At 32.4% G+C, this 18,994-nt stretch overlaps 1 protein-coding gene across 1 annotated transcript; it reads right to left on the bottom strand.

Annotated features, from left to right (window-relative positions):
* Positions 1-2,615: 2,615 nt before the first annotated feature.
* LOC111421906 (uncharacterized) lies at positions 2,616-12,083 on the bottom strand. The gene is made up of 6 exons (XM_071199379.1): positions 11,693-12,083; positions 11,373-11,642; positions 10,531-11,322; positions 9,837-10,232; positions 3,201-3,934; positions 2,616-3,144 (listed from the first exon to the last, which is right to left on the bottom strand). The coding sequence occupies exons 1-6, from the start codon at positions 11,907-11,909 to the stop codon at positions 2,809-2,811; spliced, it is 2,745 nt and encodes a 914-aa protein (XP_071055480.1). The 5' UTR covers positions 11,910-12,083; the 3' UTR covers positions 2,616-2,808.
* Between the last annotated feature and the right edge of the window lie 6,911 nt (positions 12,084-18,994).

The raw sequence follows: 18,994 nt of genomic DNA, 5'->3' as shown, positions 1-18,994 counted from the left end.
TGTTTATTCATTTAACCTCAATACCCCACATGGTTGAATTAAAAAATCGTATCACCCATAATTATGGGAACGAAGCAATTATTTTTGGTACGTTAAAACTACATTAAATTTGTGATAAAATGGTGTTTATTTCAACTTGATATCTCACTTACTTTTAGAGATATGATTTTATTAAGATTATCACTTAAATAATCTGTAAATTGATACGTAGAGGTGAACTAAAAAAATCATCACGTCAAAATTTGTAGAAATAAAAAAACGATTTTCAACACATTAAATATTGATTAGATTTGCTTTAAAATGCTTTATGTTTCATGTTAATATCTCAATTCGTTCTTGAGATACGAAGCCATAAATAAAATTTTTATCAATTTAACCTCAATACCCCACATGGTTGAATTAAAAAATCGTATCACCTATAATTATGAGAACGAAGGAATTATTTTCTGTACGTTAAAACTACATTAAATTTGTGATAAAATGCTTTTTATTTTATATTAATATCTCAATTCGTTCTTGAAATACGAAGCCATAAATAAAATTTTTATCAATTTAACCTCAATACCCCACATGGTTGAATTAAAAAATTGTATCACCTATAATTATGGGAACGAAGTAATTATTTTTTGTATGTTAAAGCTACATTAAATTTGTGATAAAATGGTGTTTATTTCAACTTGACATCTCACTTACTTTTAGAGATATGATTTTATTAAGATTATCACTTAAATAATCTATAAATTGATATGTAGAGGTGAACTAAAAAAATCATCACGTCAAAATTTGTAGAAATAAAAAAACGATTTTCAACACATTAAATATTGATTAGATTTGCTTTAAAATGCTTTATGTTTCATGTTAATATCTCAATTCGTTTTTGAGATACGAAGCCATAAATAAAATTTTTATTAATTTAACCTCAATACCCCATATGGTTGAATTAAAAAATCGTATCACCTATAATTATGGGAACGAAGGAATTATTTTTTGTACGTTAAAACTACATTAAATTTGTGATAAAATGCTTTTTATTTTATATTAATATCTCAATTCGTTCTTGAGATACGAAGCCATAAATAACATTTTTATCAATTTAACCTCAATAACCCACATGGTTGAATTAAAAAATCGTATCACCTATAATTATGAGAACGAAGAAATTATTTTTTGTACGTTAAAACTACATTAAATTTGTGATAAAATGGTGTTTATTTCAACTTGATATCTCACTTACTTTTAGAGATATGATTTTATTAAGATTATCACTTAAATAATCTGTAAATTGATATGTAGAGATGATCTAAAAAAATTATCACGTCAAAATTTGTAGAAATAAAGAAACGATTTTCAACACGTTAAATATTGATTAAATTTGCTTTAAAATGTTTTAAGTTTCATGTTAATATCTCAATTCGTTCTTGAGATACAAAGCCACAAACAAAATTTTTATTAATTTAACCTCAATACCCCACAAGGTTGAATTAAAAAATCGTATCACCTATAATTACGGGAAAGAAGGAATTATTTTTTGTACGTTAAAACTACATTAAATTTGTGATAAAATGCTGTTTATTTTATATTAATATCTCAATTCGTTCTTGAGATACGAAGCCATAAACAAAATGTTTATTCATTTAACCTCAATACCCCACATGGTTGAATTAAAAAATCGTATCACCTATAATTATGAGAACGAAGGAATTATCTTTTGTGCGTTAAAACTACATTAAATTTGTGATAAAATGCTTTTTATTTTATATTAATATCTCAATTCGTTCTTGAGATACGAAGCCATAAACAAAATGTTTATTCATTTAACCTCAATACCCCACATGGTTGAATTAAAAAATCGTATCACCCATAATTATGGGAACGAAGCAATTATTTTTGGTACGTTAAAATTACATTAAATTTGTGATAAAATGTTTTTTATTTTATATTAATATCTCAATTCGTTCTTGAGATACGAAGCCATAAATAAAATTTTTATCAATTTAACCTCAATGCCAACATGGTTGAATTAAAAAATCGTATCACCTATAATTATGAGAACGACGGAATTATTTTTTGTACGTTAAAACTACGTTAAATTTGTGATAAAATGGTGTTTATTTCAACTTGATATCTCACTTACTTTTAGAGATATGATTTTATTAAGATTATCACTTAAATAATTTGTAAATTGATACGTAGAGGTAAACTAAAAAAATCATCACGTCAAAATTTGTAGAAATAAAAAAACGATTTTCAACACATTAAATATTGATTAGATTTGCTTTAAAATGCTTTATGTTTCATGTTAATATCTCAATTCGTTCTTGAGATACGAATCCATAAAATTTTTATTAATTTAACCTCAACACCAGCATTCAACAAGTTTTCATATTTTCGTATTTTTCTCGATAGTTAAGCATCTGAGAGCAAATATGTAAGAAAGCAATGTTGTTAAGAATAAAATTTGCTACAAGATTTGTTTAAAAAATTTTCTTGTAATATGATCCGTTTCCGAGTTCTGCCATTAACATTTTTTGGTATTTTTTGTCATATTCTTATATTTTCCTCTATATTTTACTTTATGGGAAGGGGGGCATAACACGACATAAAAAAAGAGTGTGTTGCCATAAAATCATCATTATTATTATTATTATTATTATAATCAATCAATCAAAAGTTGTTGTACGATCCTTCGTTAATTCATCTATTATTATAGTTATTATTAAAATAAAACGTATTATTTAACATATTGTGGACAAGATACTACACTAAAGTTATATTTCAACTTAAATAATCGCACAAAATTCATTAAAATCAAGAATTTTCACAAACAGTCCCTTTCACAGCTTCATGAACATTTTTCATCCACACCCTAAAATTAATTTGATCGTAATTTAAGTGCGAATAAAGAAAAACGGGCATCGTATTCGTTAAAACGATCAAATCATCCTTATAAATCTTTAAATCAGAGGGATAAATCATCGTGTTATCGTTTTTTTGAACGATTCCAAAATTTCTTTTATCGAAAGGTTTATTTATATTATAACAACCAACCGCGTTTTGATTCACCAAAGCTAAGAATAAAGTTCCCGTTGGTTTATGCAAATCTGAAGCGGAAGTTTGCGAATTAGGACCTCGATCTCCCAAAACCTAAAAAATCAAAATCATTTAATTAATTAATAAATGATTAATGGTAAATTATTAACCTTAAAATCATCTTCATGGTATGATCTTGTAGCGGCGGTTTCGTTTCTTAAAATCTTAGTCGAAACTGAATACAAATTGGTTCCTGCCATCGAATGGAAAATGCAATCTCTAAATCCATCGGGTTTAACGTTACTTAAAGCGACGCTAAAAACGCCATCGTTCCATTGAAACGGAATTCCCCCAATATTAAAATCTCCAGCCAATGGTTCCAAATAAAAATAGTTGTGTCTCACCCTCCAAGAATCGTTTCTTTTCAAACTATACACGATTAATCCGTACCCAGCTAAATCCGGGAAATACGCGTAGGCATCTTGACACTTATCCGGGGTAACATCAACGACAGTCATTGCTAAAACTGTCGCCGGAGTTAAATCGGAATCTTTAAAATTATAAGTATGGATAATTTTGTCTGTGTTTAAATCGATGATGACGATTCTTTGTGGTTGAATGCTCGTTGGAGATCCTAAAGTTTCAATGATTCCGGTGTCCACCATCCATAATCTATCGCACGGATCAACTGCCACTCTATACACGGAAACTAAATGTTCTTGACCTGGTTGGACGTTTAAAAGATTCGTTTGTTGATCAGGGTAGGGAATTACAGGTAGATTTTCTCTTTGAGTACTTTGCATTGAAACGTAATTCAAAGTTGATGGTACTCCAGATCTTCTTCGAGGAATTGTTATGAAAAGTTTATCTTTCCAACGATTTGCACCCATTGGAATATTATTTTCTGAAAATAAAAACAATTATTATTAGACTATTACGTCATCTTCAATGATCCAGTTTTCTTCTAAATGAAAAATTAGAAGAATCAAAAGAAATTTCGTATTCTCGTATTTTTCTCGATATCTATGGGTCAAAGAATAAAAGTGCAAGAGAGCAATGTTATTAAGAATTTGTTACAAGTTTTATTCCAAAATTTTTTTTGTAATATGATCCGTTTCCAGATTTCTACCATTAGCATTTTATGGAACAACGAAATTCATCAAATTTTCATATTTTTCTCGATATCTATGGCTCAAAGAATAAAAGTGCAAGAGAGAAATGTTATTAAGAATAAAATTTGCTACAACTTTTGTTCCAAAACTGTTTTTGGAATATGATCCGTTTCCAGAATTCCACCATTGACAATTTGTGGAACAACGAAATTCATCAAATTTTCATGTTTTCATATTTTTCTCGATATCTATGGCTCAAAGAAGAAAAGTGCAAGAGAGCAATGTTATTAAGAATAAAATTTGCTACAACTTTTGTTCCAAAGGTTTTTTTGTAATATGATCCGTTTCCAGAATTCCACCATTAACATTTTATGGTACAATGAAATACATCAAATTTTCATGTTTTTATATTTTTCTCGATATCTATGGCTCAAAGAATAAAAGCACAAGAGAGCAATGTTATTAAGAATAAAATTTGCTACAACTTTTGTTCCAAAAGTTTTTTTGTAATATGATCCGTTTCCAGAATTCCACCATTAACAATTTGTGGAACAACGAAATTCATCAAATTTTCATGTTTTTATATTTTTCTCGATATCTATGGTTCGAAGAATAAAAGTGCAAGAGAGCAATGTTATTAAGAATAAAATTTGCTACAAGTTTTGTTCCAAAAGTTTTTTTGTAATATGACCCGTTTCCAGAATTCCACCATTAACATTTTATGGTACAACGAAATTCATAAAATTTTCATGTTTTTATATTTTTCTCGATATTTATGGCTCAAAGAATAAAGGTACAAGAGAGCAATGTTATTAAGAATAAAATTTGCTACAACTTTTGTTCCAAAAGTTTTTTTGTAATATGATCCGTTTCCAGAATTCCACCATTAAAATTTTATGGTACAACGAAATTCATCAAATTTTCATGTTTTTATATTTTTCTCGATATCTATGGCTCAAAGAATAAAAGTGCAAGAGAGCAATGTTATTAAGAATTTGTTACAAGTTTTATTCCAAAATTTTTTTTGTAATATGATCCGTTTCCAGATTTCTACCATTAGCATTTTATGGAACAACGAAATTCATCAAATTTTCATATTTTTCTCGATATCTATGGCTCAAAGAATAAAAGTGCAAGAGAGAAATGTTATTAAGAATAAAATTTGCTACAACTTTTGTTCCAAAACTGTTTTTGGAATATGATCCGTTTCCAGAATTCCACCATTGACAATTTGTGGAACAACGAAATTCATCAAATTTTCATGTTTTCATATTTTTCTCGATATCTATGGCTCAAAGAAGAAAAGTGCAAGAGAGCAATGTTATTAAGAATAAAATTTGCTACAACTTTTGTTCCAAAGGTTTTTTTGTAATATGATCCGTTTCCAGAATTCCACCATTAACATTTTATGGTACAATGAAATACATCAAATTTTCATGTTTTTATATTTTTCTCGATATCTATGGCTCAAAGAATAAAAGCACAAGAGAGCAATGTTATTAAGAATAAAATTTGCTACAACTTTTGTTCCAAAAGTTTTTTTGTAATATGATCCGTTTCCAGAATTCCACCATTAACAATTTGTGGAACAACGAAATTCATCAAATTTTCATGTTTTTATATTTTTCTCGATATCTATGGTTCGAAGAATAAAAGTGCAAGAGAGCAATGTTATTAAGAATAAAATTTGCTACAAGTTTTGTTCCAAAAGTTTTTTTGTAATATGACCCGTTTCCAGAATTCCACCATTAACATTTTATGGTACAACGAAATTCATAAAATTTTCATGTTTTTATATTTTTCTCGATATTTATGGCTCAAAGAATAAAGGTACAAGAGAGCAATGTTATTAAGAATAAAATTTGCTACAACTTTTGTTCCAAAAGTTTTTTTGTAATATGATCCGTTTCCAGAATTCCACCATTAAAATTTTATGGTACAACGAAATTCATCAAATTTTCATGTTTTTATATTTTTCTCGATATCTATGGCTCAAAGAATAAAAGTACAAGAGAGCAATGTTATTAAGAATAAAATTTACTACAACTTTTGTTCCAAAAGTTTTTTTGTAATATGATCCGTTTCCAGAATTCCACCATTGACAATTTGTGGAACAACGAAATCCATCAAATTTTCATGTTTTCATATTTTTCTTGATATCTATGGCTCAAAGAATAAAAGTGCTATAGACCAATATTGTTAAGAATAAAATTTGCTACAACTTTTGTTCCAAAAGTTTTTTTGTAATATGATCCGTTTCCAGAATTCCACCATTGACAATTTGTGGAACAACGAAATCCATCAAATTTTTATGTTTACATATTTTTCTTGATATCTATGGCTCAAAGAATAAAAGTGCAAGAGAGCAATGTTATTAAGAATAAAATTTGCTACAACTTTTGTTCCAAAAGTTTTTTTGTAATATAATCCGTTTCCAGACTTCTACCATTAATAATTTGTGGAACAACGAAATTCATCAAATTTTCTTGTTTTCATATTTTTCTTGATATCTATGGCTCAAAGAATAAAAGTGCTATAGACCAATATTGTTAAGAATAAAATTTGCTACAACTTTTGTTCCAAAAGTTTTTTTGTAATATGATCCGTTTCCAGAATTGCACCATTAACAATTTGTGGAACAACGAAATTCATCAAATTTTCATATTTTCATATTTTTCTCGATATCTATGGGTCAAAGAATAAAAGTGCAAGAGACCAATGTTATTAAGAATAAAATTTGCTACAACTTTTGTTCCAAAAGTTTTTTTGTAATATGATCCGTTTCCAGAATTCCACCATTAACAATTTGTGGAACAACGAAATTCATCAAATTTTCATGTTTTTATATTTTTCTCGATATCTATGGCTCAAAGAATAAAAGCACAAGAGAGCAATGTTATTAAGAATAAAATTTGCTACAACTTTTGTTCCAAAAGTTTTTTTGTAATATGATCCGTTTCCAGAATTCCACCATTAACATTTTATGGTACAACGAAATTCATCAAATTTTCATGTTTTTATATTTTTCTCGATATCTATAGCTCAAAGAATAAAAGTGCAAGAGAGCAATATTATTAAGAATAAAATTTGCTACAACTTTTGTTCCAAACGTTTTTTTGTAATATGATCCGTTTCCAGAATTCCACCATTAACAATTTGTGAAACAACGAAATTCATCAAATTTTCATGTTTTTATATTTTTCTCGATATCTATAGCTCAAAGAATAAAAGTGCAAGAGACCAATGTTATTAAGAATAAAATTTGCTACAACTTTTGTTCCAAAAGTTTTTTTGTAATATGATCCGTTTCCAGAATTCCACCATTAACAATTTGTGGAACAACGAAATTCATCAAATTTTCATGTTCTTATATTTTTCTCTATATCTATGGCTCAAAGAATAAAAGTACAAGAGAGCAATGTTATTAAGAATAAAATTGGCTACAACTTTTGTTCCAAAAGTTTTTTTGTAATATGATCCGTTTCCAGACTTTTACCATTAACAATTTATGGAACAACGAAATTCATCAAATTTTCATTTTTTCATATTTTTCTCGATATCTATAGCTCAAAGAATAAAAGTGCAAGAGAGCAATATTATTAAGAATAAAATTTGTTACAAGTTTTGTTCCAAAAGTTTTTTTGTAATATGATCCGTTTCCAGACTTTTACCATTAACAATTTATGGAACAACGAAATTCATCAAATTTTCATATTTTTCTCGATATCTATGGCTCAAAGAATAAAAGTGCAAGAGAACAATATTATTAAGAATAAAATTTGCTACAGCTTTTGTTCCAAAAGTTTGTTTGTAATATGATCCGTTTCCAGAATTCCACCATTGACAATTTGTGGAACAACGAAATTCATCAAATTTTTATATTTTCATATTTTTCTCGATATCTTTGGCTCAAAGAACAAAACTGCAAGAGAGCAATGTTATTAAGAATAAAATTTGCTCCAACTTTTGTTCCAAAAGTTTTTTGTAATATGATCCGTTTCCAGGCTCCTACCATTAACAATTTGTGGAACAACGAAATTCATCAAATTTTCATATTTTCATATTTTTCTCGATATCTATGGCTCAAAAAATAAAAGTGCAAGAGAGCAATGTTATTAAGAATAAAATTTGTTACAAGTTTTGTTCCAAAAGTTTTTTTGTAATATGATCCGTTTCCAGAATTCCACCATTAACATTTTATGGTACAACGAAATTCATAAAATTTTCATGTTTTTATATTTTTCTCGATATCTATAGCTCAAAGAATAAAAGTGCAAGAGAGCAATGTTATTAAGAATAAAATTTGCTACAACTTTTGTTCCAAACGTTTTTTTGTAATATGATCCGTTTCCAGAATTCCACCATTACCAATTTGTGGAACAACGAAATTCATCAAATTCATCAAATTTTCATATTTTTCTCGATATCTATGCATCTGAGAGGAAAAGTATAAGAGAACAATGTTATTAAGAATAAAATTTGCTACAACTTTTGTTCCAAAAGTTTTTTTGTAATATGATCCGTTTCCAGAATTCCACCATTAACAATTTGTGGAACAACGAAATTCATCAAATTTTCATGTTTTCATATTTTTCTCGATATCTATGGCTCAAAGAATAAAAGTGAAAGAGAGCAATGTTATTAAGAATAAAATTTACTACAACTTTTGTTCCAAAAGTTTTTTGGTAATATGATCCGTTTCCAGAATTCCACCATTAACATTTTATGGTACAACGAAATTCATCAAATTTTCATGTTTTTATATTTTTCTCGATATCTATGGCTCAAAGAATAAAAGTACAAGAGAGCAATGTTATTAAGAATAAAATTTGTTACAAGTTTTGTTCCAAAAGTTTTTTTGTAATATGATCCGTTTCCAGAATTCCACCATTAACAATTTGTGGAACAACGAAATTCATCAAATTTTCATATTCTCGTATTTTTCTCGATATCTATGGCTCCAAGAATAAAAGTACAATAGAGCAATGTTATTAAGAATAAAATTTGTTACAAGTTTTGTTCTAAAAGTTTTTTTGTAATATGACCCGTTTCCAGAATTCCACCATTAACAATTTGTGGAACAACGAAATTCATCAAATTTTCATATTTTTCTCGATATCTATGTATCTTAGAGGAAAAGTACAAGAGAGCAATATTGTTAAGAATAAAATTTGCTACACCTTCTGTTCGAAATTTTTTTTGTAATATAAACTTTATATTAACTTTATTTATGGAACAACAAAATTCATCAAATTTTCACATTCTTGTATTTTTATTGATATCTATGCACCTGAGAGCAAAAATGCAAGAGGGCAATATTGTTAACAATAAAATTTGCTACAATATTTGTAATATGATCCGTTTCCTGAGTGTTACCATTAACAATTTTCAAAATACAACGAATTCATGAAATGGGAATATTTTTCGAGAACAAAACGTTAAAACTTATAAACATTAACAGTTGTTTTTAAATGATTTAACGATTTAAATAGAAACCTTTTAGAAACATTTTTTTTGCATGTTTAAAAACAAAGATAAAAAATCGTTATTCATTTAACCTTTGTATATTAAAAAAATAACATAAAATTGTTGATTTAAGCATTCCTATTCGTTCTCGCGATTTCGTGTAACTATCTAATTATAAAATCTTATGCAATAATCCATTCAAGCAAAATAATCACTTTTTTAACTCACCATAAATATATTCAATACTTAACGGATCATCCGGGACGGGAATGGTTCTTGGAGTCGTCGTAGTACTGCTTGGTCTTGTTGACGAAAGAATTGGTTGATCTGGAAAGATTAAAGTATCGGAATTTGATCCATATCCTGGTCTTGAAGCCGGTCTTCTTCGACCACCATAAGAATCGGGACGCCAAAATCTCGACTGCGTTTCCGGGGGGTAACTAATCCTACTCCACGAAAACTCTTCATTTAACCCAGCACTTTCCACGGAAGATACAAAAAAAATTAAGAATAATACACTCAATAAACTTGATAATCTAATAAACATTTCGTGCGTGCAAGTTGTTGTTGCGCAATTCACGAGTCGACTGAACGAAGTTGATCGACACTTTTTGATTTTAAAGGCTTAAGAGAAACTTTTGCCCTTGAGGTCTGCGAATCTCGCCAAGTGATTGATTCTTAAGATTTTGTTTGATTTAATTGTTGTTTTAGTTCTGATGAGATCAAAATTCGTTGTGTTTAATTTATAGATTTTTTTGTGATTAAAAATAAAAAACGGGAATTGGAAAATGGTAATTTGCATCTAATTTTCTTGTTAAGCGCACGATTAGAGATGAGAAAAAACAATTCATTTTATTTCTGATAAACCACAAAGTTAAAGGTTACATCGAGTTTCTTAGAAAATAAATTATTATGATTATTTATTCGCATGGAGTTCCTTTTATGACTTCATAAACGTTTCCAACCCAAACTCTAAAATTAATTTGGTCGTAATTGAGTTTAGAATAGACAAAAACGGGCATAGCGTTAGTTAAAACGATTAAATCATCATCAACAACTTTTAAATCGGAGGGATAAATCATTTTTTTATCATCTTTGTGAACAATACCAAGGTTATCTTTCTTAAACGGTTTATTTATGTTCCAACAACCCACCGCGTTTTGATTCACCAACCCAAAAAATAAAACACCCGATTTTTTGTGCAAATCCGAAGCCGAAGAGTGACTATTCTTCCCTTTATTCCCAACCAATTTAAAACTACTATTTTGGGTGTATCGTTTCAAAGCGTTTTCATCGCGCAAATCTTTCGTTGAGACTTTATAAAGGTTATTTCCCATCAAAGAATGGAAAAACGCGGTTCTAAATCCATCGGGTTCGACGTCGCTTAAAGCTATACTAAAAATCCCATCGGTCCATTGAAATTGTAACCCTGCAATGTTTAAATCCCCGGCTGTTGGTTCTAAATTGAAGAAGTTGTGATGAACCCTCCAAGATTTATTCTTTTTTAAGCTGTAAACCACCAAACCGTATCCGGCCAAATCGGGAAAATAAGCGTAAGCATCGTTACATGTTTGTTTTGTTACATCAACAACAACCATTGTTAGTGTTGTTTTTTTTGTTAAAACTGAATCAGGAAAAGGATAAATTTTTAGGATTTTTTCTGCGTTTAGATCCATTATGATTAATCGTTGTGTTTTTAAGGTGGTTCTATTTCCTAAAAGCACCAAATAAATCTTGTAATTAAAAATCCTTGATTCTATTTACCTGGAACTTCTATAATTCCTGTATCAACCATCCATAAGCGATCACAAGAATCCACAGCAATCCTATAAACAGACACGAAATTCTCTTTACCCGGCAGAGAAGTAAGAGTATTTATTTGTAATTCAGGATATGGGATTAACGGTTCATTGTGGCGATTAGCCGAGTTGTAATCGATGTAATTTAACGTCGAAGGAATTCCAAATTGTCGTCTAGGCACGGTTATAAACAATTTGTCCTTCCAACGGTTAGCTCCAATCGGAATGTTCTTTTCTAAATAAAACAATAAATTAAAAAAAAATAAAAACAGAAATTAAACTTACGATAAACAAAGGGATCATTACTAAAATAACTCGGAATTACTTCTTCGTCATAATCCTCAGGAAATAAAAACGAATTAACACCACGATTAAATCGATTTAACTGTTTAAAAATCGGTTTATAACTTAGTTTGGACCAAGTGAATTTTTCGTTCAAATTGCACAAAACGTAATTGGTGAAGAATAAACTGAGAAGAACCAACGACTTGGTCATCTCCATTGTAAATAAAATTGTAAACTGGATTTTAAAATGAAAAATAAAATGTTTTGAACCAGTTCAGTTCGTCCTTGAACTCTGAACCAACAATGCATTGATTAAAATCTTTTCCCAGTAATTAAAAGTGTAATGATTCATATTGATTCTTAATCTACTTAAAATTATTGTCAATCGCGTGTTATGCATCGTTAAGATTCTTGTAGGAAATGTTGTTCACCTTCGTGAAACGTATTTGAATAACCACTTTAATTCCACGACAATGACCCAAAATATTCAGTGAGGTGGATAATAAGTTTGTTCTTGGAATTTATTTAAAAAAAATGTTTTGAACTAAAAATACAAAAATTTGATAAATTGGTTGACTAAATTTGTATTATATTTTAAATGAAAAATTTGTACTTGGTTTCCTTGACATCTTTGATTGTTCCTGATCGTCTTCGACAGATAAATTGAGACTGTTCTAGCTTCCCATAAACATATAGCTGTTTCCTCATTCTGCTCACAAAACTCTCCTTTCCAGATTAAGTAAGTCAATGACAAACAAAAAGGATCGTATTACAAAAAAACTTATAGGACAGAAGTTATAGCAAATTTTATTCTTAACAATATTGCTCTCTTGCATTTTTGTTCTCACAGGCATAGATATCGAGAAAAATACGAGAATATGCAAATTTGATGAATTTCATTGTTTTACAAGTTATTAATGATAGCATTAGGGAAACGGATCAGATTACAAAAATAACTTTGGAACAAAAGTTGTAGCAAATTTTATTCTTAACAATATTGTCCTCTGGAATTTTTGCTCTAAGATGCATAGATATCCAGAAAAATACAAGAATATGCAAATTTGAAGAATTTCGTTGTTCCACAAATTGTTAATGGTAGAAGTCTGGAAACGGATCATATTACAAAAAAACTTTTGGAACAAATGTTGTAGCAAATTGTATTCTTAACAATATTGCTCTCTTCCAGTTTTGCTCTCAGATGCGTAGATATCGAGAAAAATACAAAAATATGAGAATTTGATAAATTGCGTTGTTCTACAAATTATTAATGGTAGCACTGGGGAAACGAATCATATTACAAAAAAACTTTCTGAACAAAGGTTGTAACAAATTTTATTCTTAACAATATTGCTCTCTTGCACCTTTGTTCTCAGAAGTAATTAATAAGCGTTTTATTGTTTTTAATATTTACAATTTTTATCCCCTTAATACATTCTAATATATATATTATTAGTATATTATTTTCACTCTCTACCCTCTTCCTCCATTTCCATACCCTCGGCTCCTCGGCCCAATCATCCCCTCATCCTTCCCTTTGTCTCCTTACCCCCACAACCATTCTCATCCATCGTTTCCCCTCTCCTAAGATCTGCCCTCGGTCCAACTCCTCCTCCCTCAACTCACTGCACCCATTCAACATATGTTCCAACGTTTCCCATTCCTCCCTGCATAGCCTACACCACCCCTCCTCATCGGCCATCCAGTATCTGTTAGCTCTCTCCTCGTTTCCACAACGGAACCTAGCCACCAACTTCTTCCCTTCCTCATCTCCTTCCAATAACAAGTATCTAGGCAGCCCCTCCGTTATTATGTCCCTGTACCTTTCGTTATACCTCCCCTCTTTTATTTGTGTCCTTCTTTCCTGTCTCTGCACATCTCGGTCCCTATCTCTCAACTCCCTCCACATCTCCCTACCCATCCTTCGTCTACTATTTATCTCAGTTACCGAGTAGCCCGCTCGTCTATAATAGTTGTCTCTGTCTCCTTTCCCATATCTGATCTTTCCCTCTCTGATTTCCCTCCAACACTTCCCCAAGATCCCGCAGTTTGGCCTCCCTTCTATTCTTTCTTCATATTTCACTGCTCTCCTGCCCGCCTCCACTCTGACCTTATCCACCTTTACCTCTTCCCTCACTATATACCCCGGTGTTTCTCTCGTCACCCCAAGCACCCATCTCCAGTATCTAGCTTGCACGTCCTCCAGCATTGCCTGCTCTCTCCATCCCCGTACATCATCACACTGCTAACCAGGCCTTCAAACATAATCTTCCTCGCTACCACATTCTTTCCAAAAACTCTCTTCCCCCAACCCCATACTTGTCCCATCACCTTATTCGCCTTTTTTGCCATAGCTATCACATGCGACCCCTCCCTGTTGTCCTCCCTGAACACATATCCCAAGTAAGTATACTCCCTAACCTCCTCGATATCTTTTCCCTCCCATCTCCAGTTTTCTGTTCTTTTCTTTTTTTGTCTTCCCCACATTCACTTCCAGCCCCTTCCCCCTAAAATATCTTTCCAATGTCTTTATCATATCTTTCATCTCCGCCGCTTCTCTCGCCATGACCACGATGTCATCCGCGTATGCTAACATATGCACCTTTCTACCTCCCACCACCAACCCTCCCATTTGCCCCTTCCCCAATCTATCCTCCAGGTCCGCCGTATACAGTGCAAACAGACTTGGGCTCAGCGGACATCCCTGCCTCAGTACCTTCGTCGTCCAGAACACGTCGCTCAGCTTATCTCTCACTTTTATCCTAGCCATAGTCTCCATGTATATTTCCTTCACTCTCGCAATTAGGTGTTCCGTGATCCCCCTCCTCCCACAACTTTCCCCTATCCACCTTATCAAAAGCCGCCTTTAAATCTATAAATAGGGCGTACAATTTCCCTCCCTTCTTATCCAGCTCTCTATCTGCCAGATGCTTCAACACGTACACGTTGTCGATTGCTCCCCTTCCCTTCCGAAAGCCTGCCTGCCCATCCGGCAAAATTCCCCCCAACTCCATCTCCTCCTCCAGTCTTCCCAGCAGTATCTTCGTGTCTACCTTGTATGCCAAGTCTAGTAGGTTAATTCCTCTGTAGCTCTCTACCCTTCCCTTATCACCCTTTTTATATACTGGGCAAATTACCCCCACTTTCCATCCCTCCGGAAACCCACCCCCTCTCCATACGCTATTCATCCCCTCCAACAACTTCACTCTCACCACCCTTGATGCTTCCAACCATGCCTCGTTCTGGATCCCATCTTCCCCTGGCGCCTTTCCCTTCTTCAATCCCCTAAGCACTGCTTCCATCTCCTTTTCTGCTATCTCCTCTCCCCCATCTCCCTCATAGCCTCCCAAACCCGTTAGCCTCGTTTCAACCCCTCCCAATAATCCCATAAAGTAACTCTTCCAATCTGTCATGTGTATTTCGCTGGTTATCCTCTCCCTACCCTTCTTACTCTTTTTCAGATACCTCCAGACCTCCCCTTCCCTTGTTATCCTTCTAATCTCTGCCGCCTCCCTCTCCCTCAGTTCTGTTTTCTTTCTACTGCATAACTCTCTGTATCCTCTCCTGGCCTCCCTATATCTATCCACCCCTATCTTCCCCCGTCTCCAGTGCCTCAACTTCCTTCTCGCCTCCCTCTTCGCCTTCCTACACTCGCCATCATACCAGTCGTTCCTCCCTACTCTGCCGCCCCTACGTACACACTCCCTTTTCAGTGTTGCCTCCCGCACTACCTGAATAAGTTCTTCCCAACCATTGATCTCTTGTATCTTCTGTTGCCAAGTATCGAGGTTTCCCCTGTAGAATGCTATCCCTTCTTCCGACCAGTCTGTCCTGATGAACTTGCTCGCCTTCTGCCGCCCATCCCCTTTACCTCCACCTCCAACGGTTAGTGATCCGACTCTACTGCTTCTCCCACTTTAAACCTTTCCACCCTCTCCTACATTTCCTGATCCACCAGTACATAATCAATCACAGATGTCCCCCTCGCCCCGATGTACGTATACTCCCCTTCCTCTTTATTTCCATTCAGTATCTCCCATCCGTTCTCCTCCACCCATCTCAGCATTTCTGTTCCTTCTCCATTCCGCACAGCATCCTTCGACCGCCGTCGTCCCTCCTCTCCCCATATCTCCCCCCTTCCCCCCTTCTCGTCCACTCTAGCACTGAAATCCCCTCCCATTATTATATATTCCGTTCTCAGAAGTATAGATATCGAGAAAAATATGAGAATATGAAAATTTAATGAATTTTGTTGTCTTACAAGTTATTAATGGTAGTACTAGGGAAATTGATCAGATTACAAAAATAACTTTGGAACAAAAGTTGTAGCAAATTTTATTCTTAACAATATTGTTCTCTGGCATTTTTGCTCTCAGATGTATAGATATCGAGAAAAATTCGATGTTTTTTAATAGTCCAAAAATTACTAATTAATGACGGAAAACATTTTCATTGCAAAAAACAAAAAACTGTTAATAATAAATTTGATACTACTGGTAAAACACTAAGTACTCCTGGCAAAAGACAAGATTCTTATGGCAGAAGTCCAGAAACCACTAATTAAAGACTAAATACTAAAACTCGAAATACTACTTACAAAAGACTACATACTGCTGGCCGAAGAGATTTTCAGTTAAAGCTGTTAATAAAATATTTGATACTGTTTTTAAAACACTAATTACTACGATATTTATGGCAGAAATCCAAAAACCACTAATTAAAGACTAGATGTTGCTTGTAAAAGGTTAAATTCCGCTGACAGGAAACATTTTGAGTGCAAACAAATAAAAACTGTTAATAAAACAGTTGAGATTACTTGTAAAGCGCTTAACTCTGCTTGCAAAATTTGAATACTGCTTGCAAAATATTGAATACTGCTGGCAAAAAACTTGATGACCTTCCTTACAAAATGTTGAAATAGGGTTTTTGTAAGAGACGAGGTTGGCAATCGTGAACCTTTACGGTTTAAAAAAGGCACCATTGTATTGGTACAATAAATTTGAAGAATTTATGTTGGCAGAAGGTTATGTTAAAAGTAATTGCTATAATTGTTTGTATATTAAGATTTCAGAAAAATTTAAAATTTACGTATCAATTCCTCTAAACAGAACATTGAAAATTTAAAATATAAATTACATGAATTCTTTTAAATGAAAGATTTGGGACTGTTAAGTTATTATTTGGGAATACATGTAATTCAAGATGAGACAAATGGAAAAATTACTCTTTCTCAGAAAAGTTATTTAGAAAGGTTACTTAAAAAATATGATATGTTTGATTGTAAACCGGTGGGTACCCCTATGGAGAACAATTTTGATTGTAATGTTTTAATAAGAACTGAAAGCGAAAGTACAGAGTTAGAGCATAAATGTAGACAAATGATAGCTTGTATTATGTATAGTATGTTAGCTACTAGACCTGATTTATGTTTATGTATTAGTATATTATCAAGATTTCAGAGTTGTGCTAGCGAAAAATTGTTTATATCATTAAAACGAGTATTACGTTATTAAGGGAACGTTGGATTTGAAATTAACTTATCAAAAATATACCACTAATGTAATATTGGGGTATGCCGATGCCGATTGGGGAGGTGACACAGTGGATAGAAAATCAACCAGTGGTATTTGTTTTTTAATACATGGGTGTATGGTGGCTTGGACCAAGGTTTATATATAAGAGGTTGTCTAGGTTCGTACGCAATCATACTGCGCATTACGTCACATGTGGAAAATAATACCGCCAAGCAATTCAAATTAAACAAAGGCATGGAGCACCACATGGCCATGAGGTTGCGTGCGCAATCCGTGATCGCTTACGTCACGAAACACTCCTGCTCTTGCCCCTCGCCCAGAAACTAAAATCAAAGTATTGCAGCATAGGAACTTAGACAACCTTTAATATATAAACCTTGGGCTTGGACATCTAAGAAACAAAGTACCGTGGCTTTGTCAACAACTGAAGCCGAGTATGTGTCGTTATGCTTAGGAATAAGTGTTGGTTTAAAAAATTATTAGATGAATTAACAGACAGGCAAGATTCAAAGGTGGTGATTTACGAAGACAACCAATCAGCTATACGTACAATAAAATCTCATGAACAGATGAAAAGAATGAAACATCTAGATATTAAATATCATTTTATAAAAGATAAAATCAAAACAGAGTTGATTGAAATCGAGTATATTTATAGTGGTAAACAATTAGCCGATATATTTACTAAACCATTGAACGGCATTAGATTTAAGCAGTTAAGAGACGAAATGTTAAACTGATTTTTTATTTTTTTTGCAACAAGGTTCTGATTGAGGGAAGGTGTTGAAATAGGGTTTTTGTAAGAGACGAGGTTGGCAATCGTGAACCTTGTGTGCAAGTGACCGAGTGTTGAGTTCGATGAGTTGTATTAGAAAACTAGTAAAAGTTGTTATTAAAGAATAAAAACGTATTTTGTTACATCTTAAGTTTCTCTTGGCCTTATTTATTTCAATTAACCTAAAGCGCACTCCGCAACACAAAAAACACTAAATAATGTTGGCAAAATACAAGATTTTCATAGCAGAATTCCAGAAACTTCAAATAAAAGATTAAATACTGTTTGAAAAATCACTAACACCACTTTATACTACTTCAAACGTTGTCAGTGGTAATATCGTACGAATATAAGATGAATTTTGTGGAGATTTATTAATCCTAATATTCTCCATCACATCATCCTTACATCGTTTCTTTGATCTTACAACTCTCTGTACCTGTGGTGTCCATTAACAATTCTTTTCACTCCGCTGTATCGTTGCATCCTTTCCAGATATCACAGCCATGCAATTCTTTATCCTTTTATATGTTAACGTGATATTAGTTAAACTTATCAACTTCTGCGACATGCCCAGTTTTGCTAAGTGTTGCATATCCATGTATTTTATTATTCTTGTATATTCCAGCGGCGATGCCAACAATTTAGGGAAATCTCTAAAAGAGCATCGGGAGTTACAAAGATGCATCATACAGTTCTCCAAGAATTAGGATGCTTATTAAATATAACTAAAGGTGCTTATGCATCGCAACATCATCGTCTGACCTTCATACGGCCATCATACATCATCCATACATCTCGGTTGTTGTCGATGTTGAGATTGTTCGGCTTCTTTTTAGCGACATTCTTGTCCCTACCTAATCTTAGTAGATTCTGCGGTATAGTTCAATGATAATATATTAACATAACGCTGATAAATGGTATCGTATAATCGAAAATGATTTTATGGACACCTGTATAACATCGATCCTGATATATTTAAAAAAAATCAAATTT

This window comes from Onthophagus taurus, chromosome 10 (genome assembly GCF_036711975.1).
Source record: "Onthophagus taurus isolate NC chromosome 10, IU_Otau_3.0, whole genome shotgun sequence".
Taxonomy (NCBI): domain Eukaryota; kingdom Metazoa; phylum Arthropoda; class Insecta; order Coleoptera; family Scarabaeidae; genus Onthophagus; species Onthophagus taurus.
The sequence above is the reverse complement of the archived record's forward strand: the minus strand, read 5'-3'. Positions and strand labels throughout refer to the sequence as shown.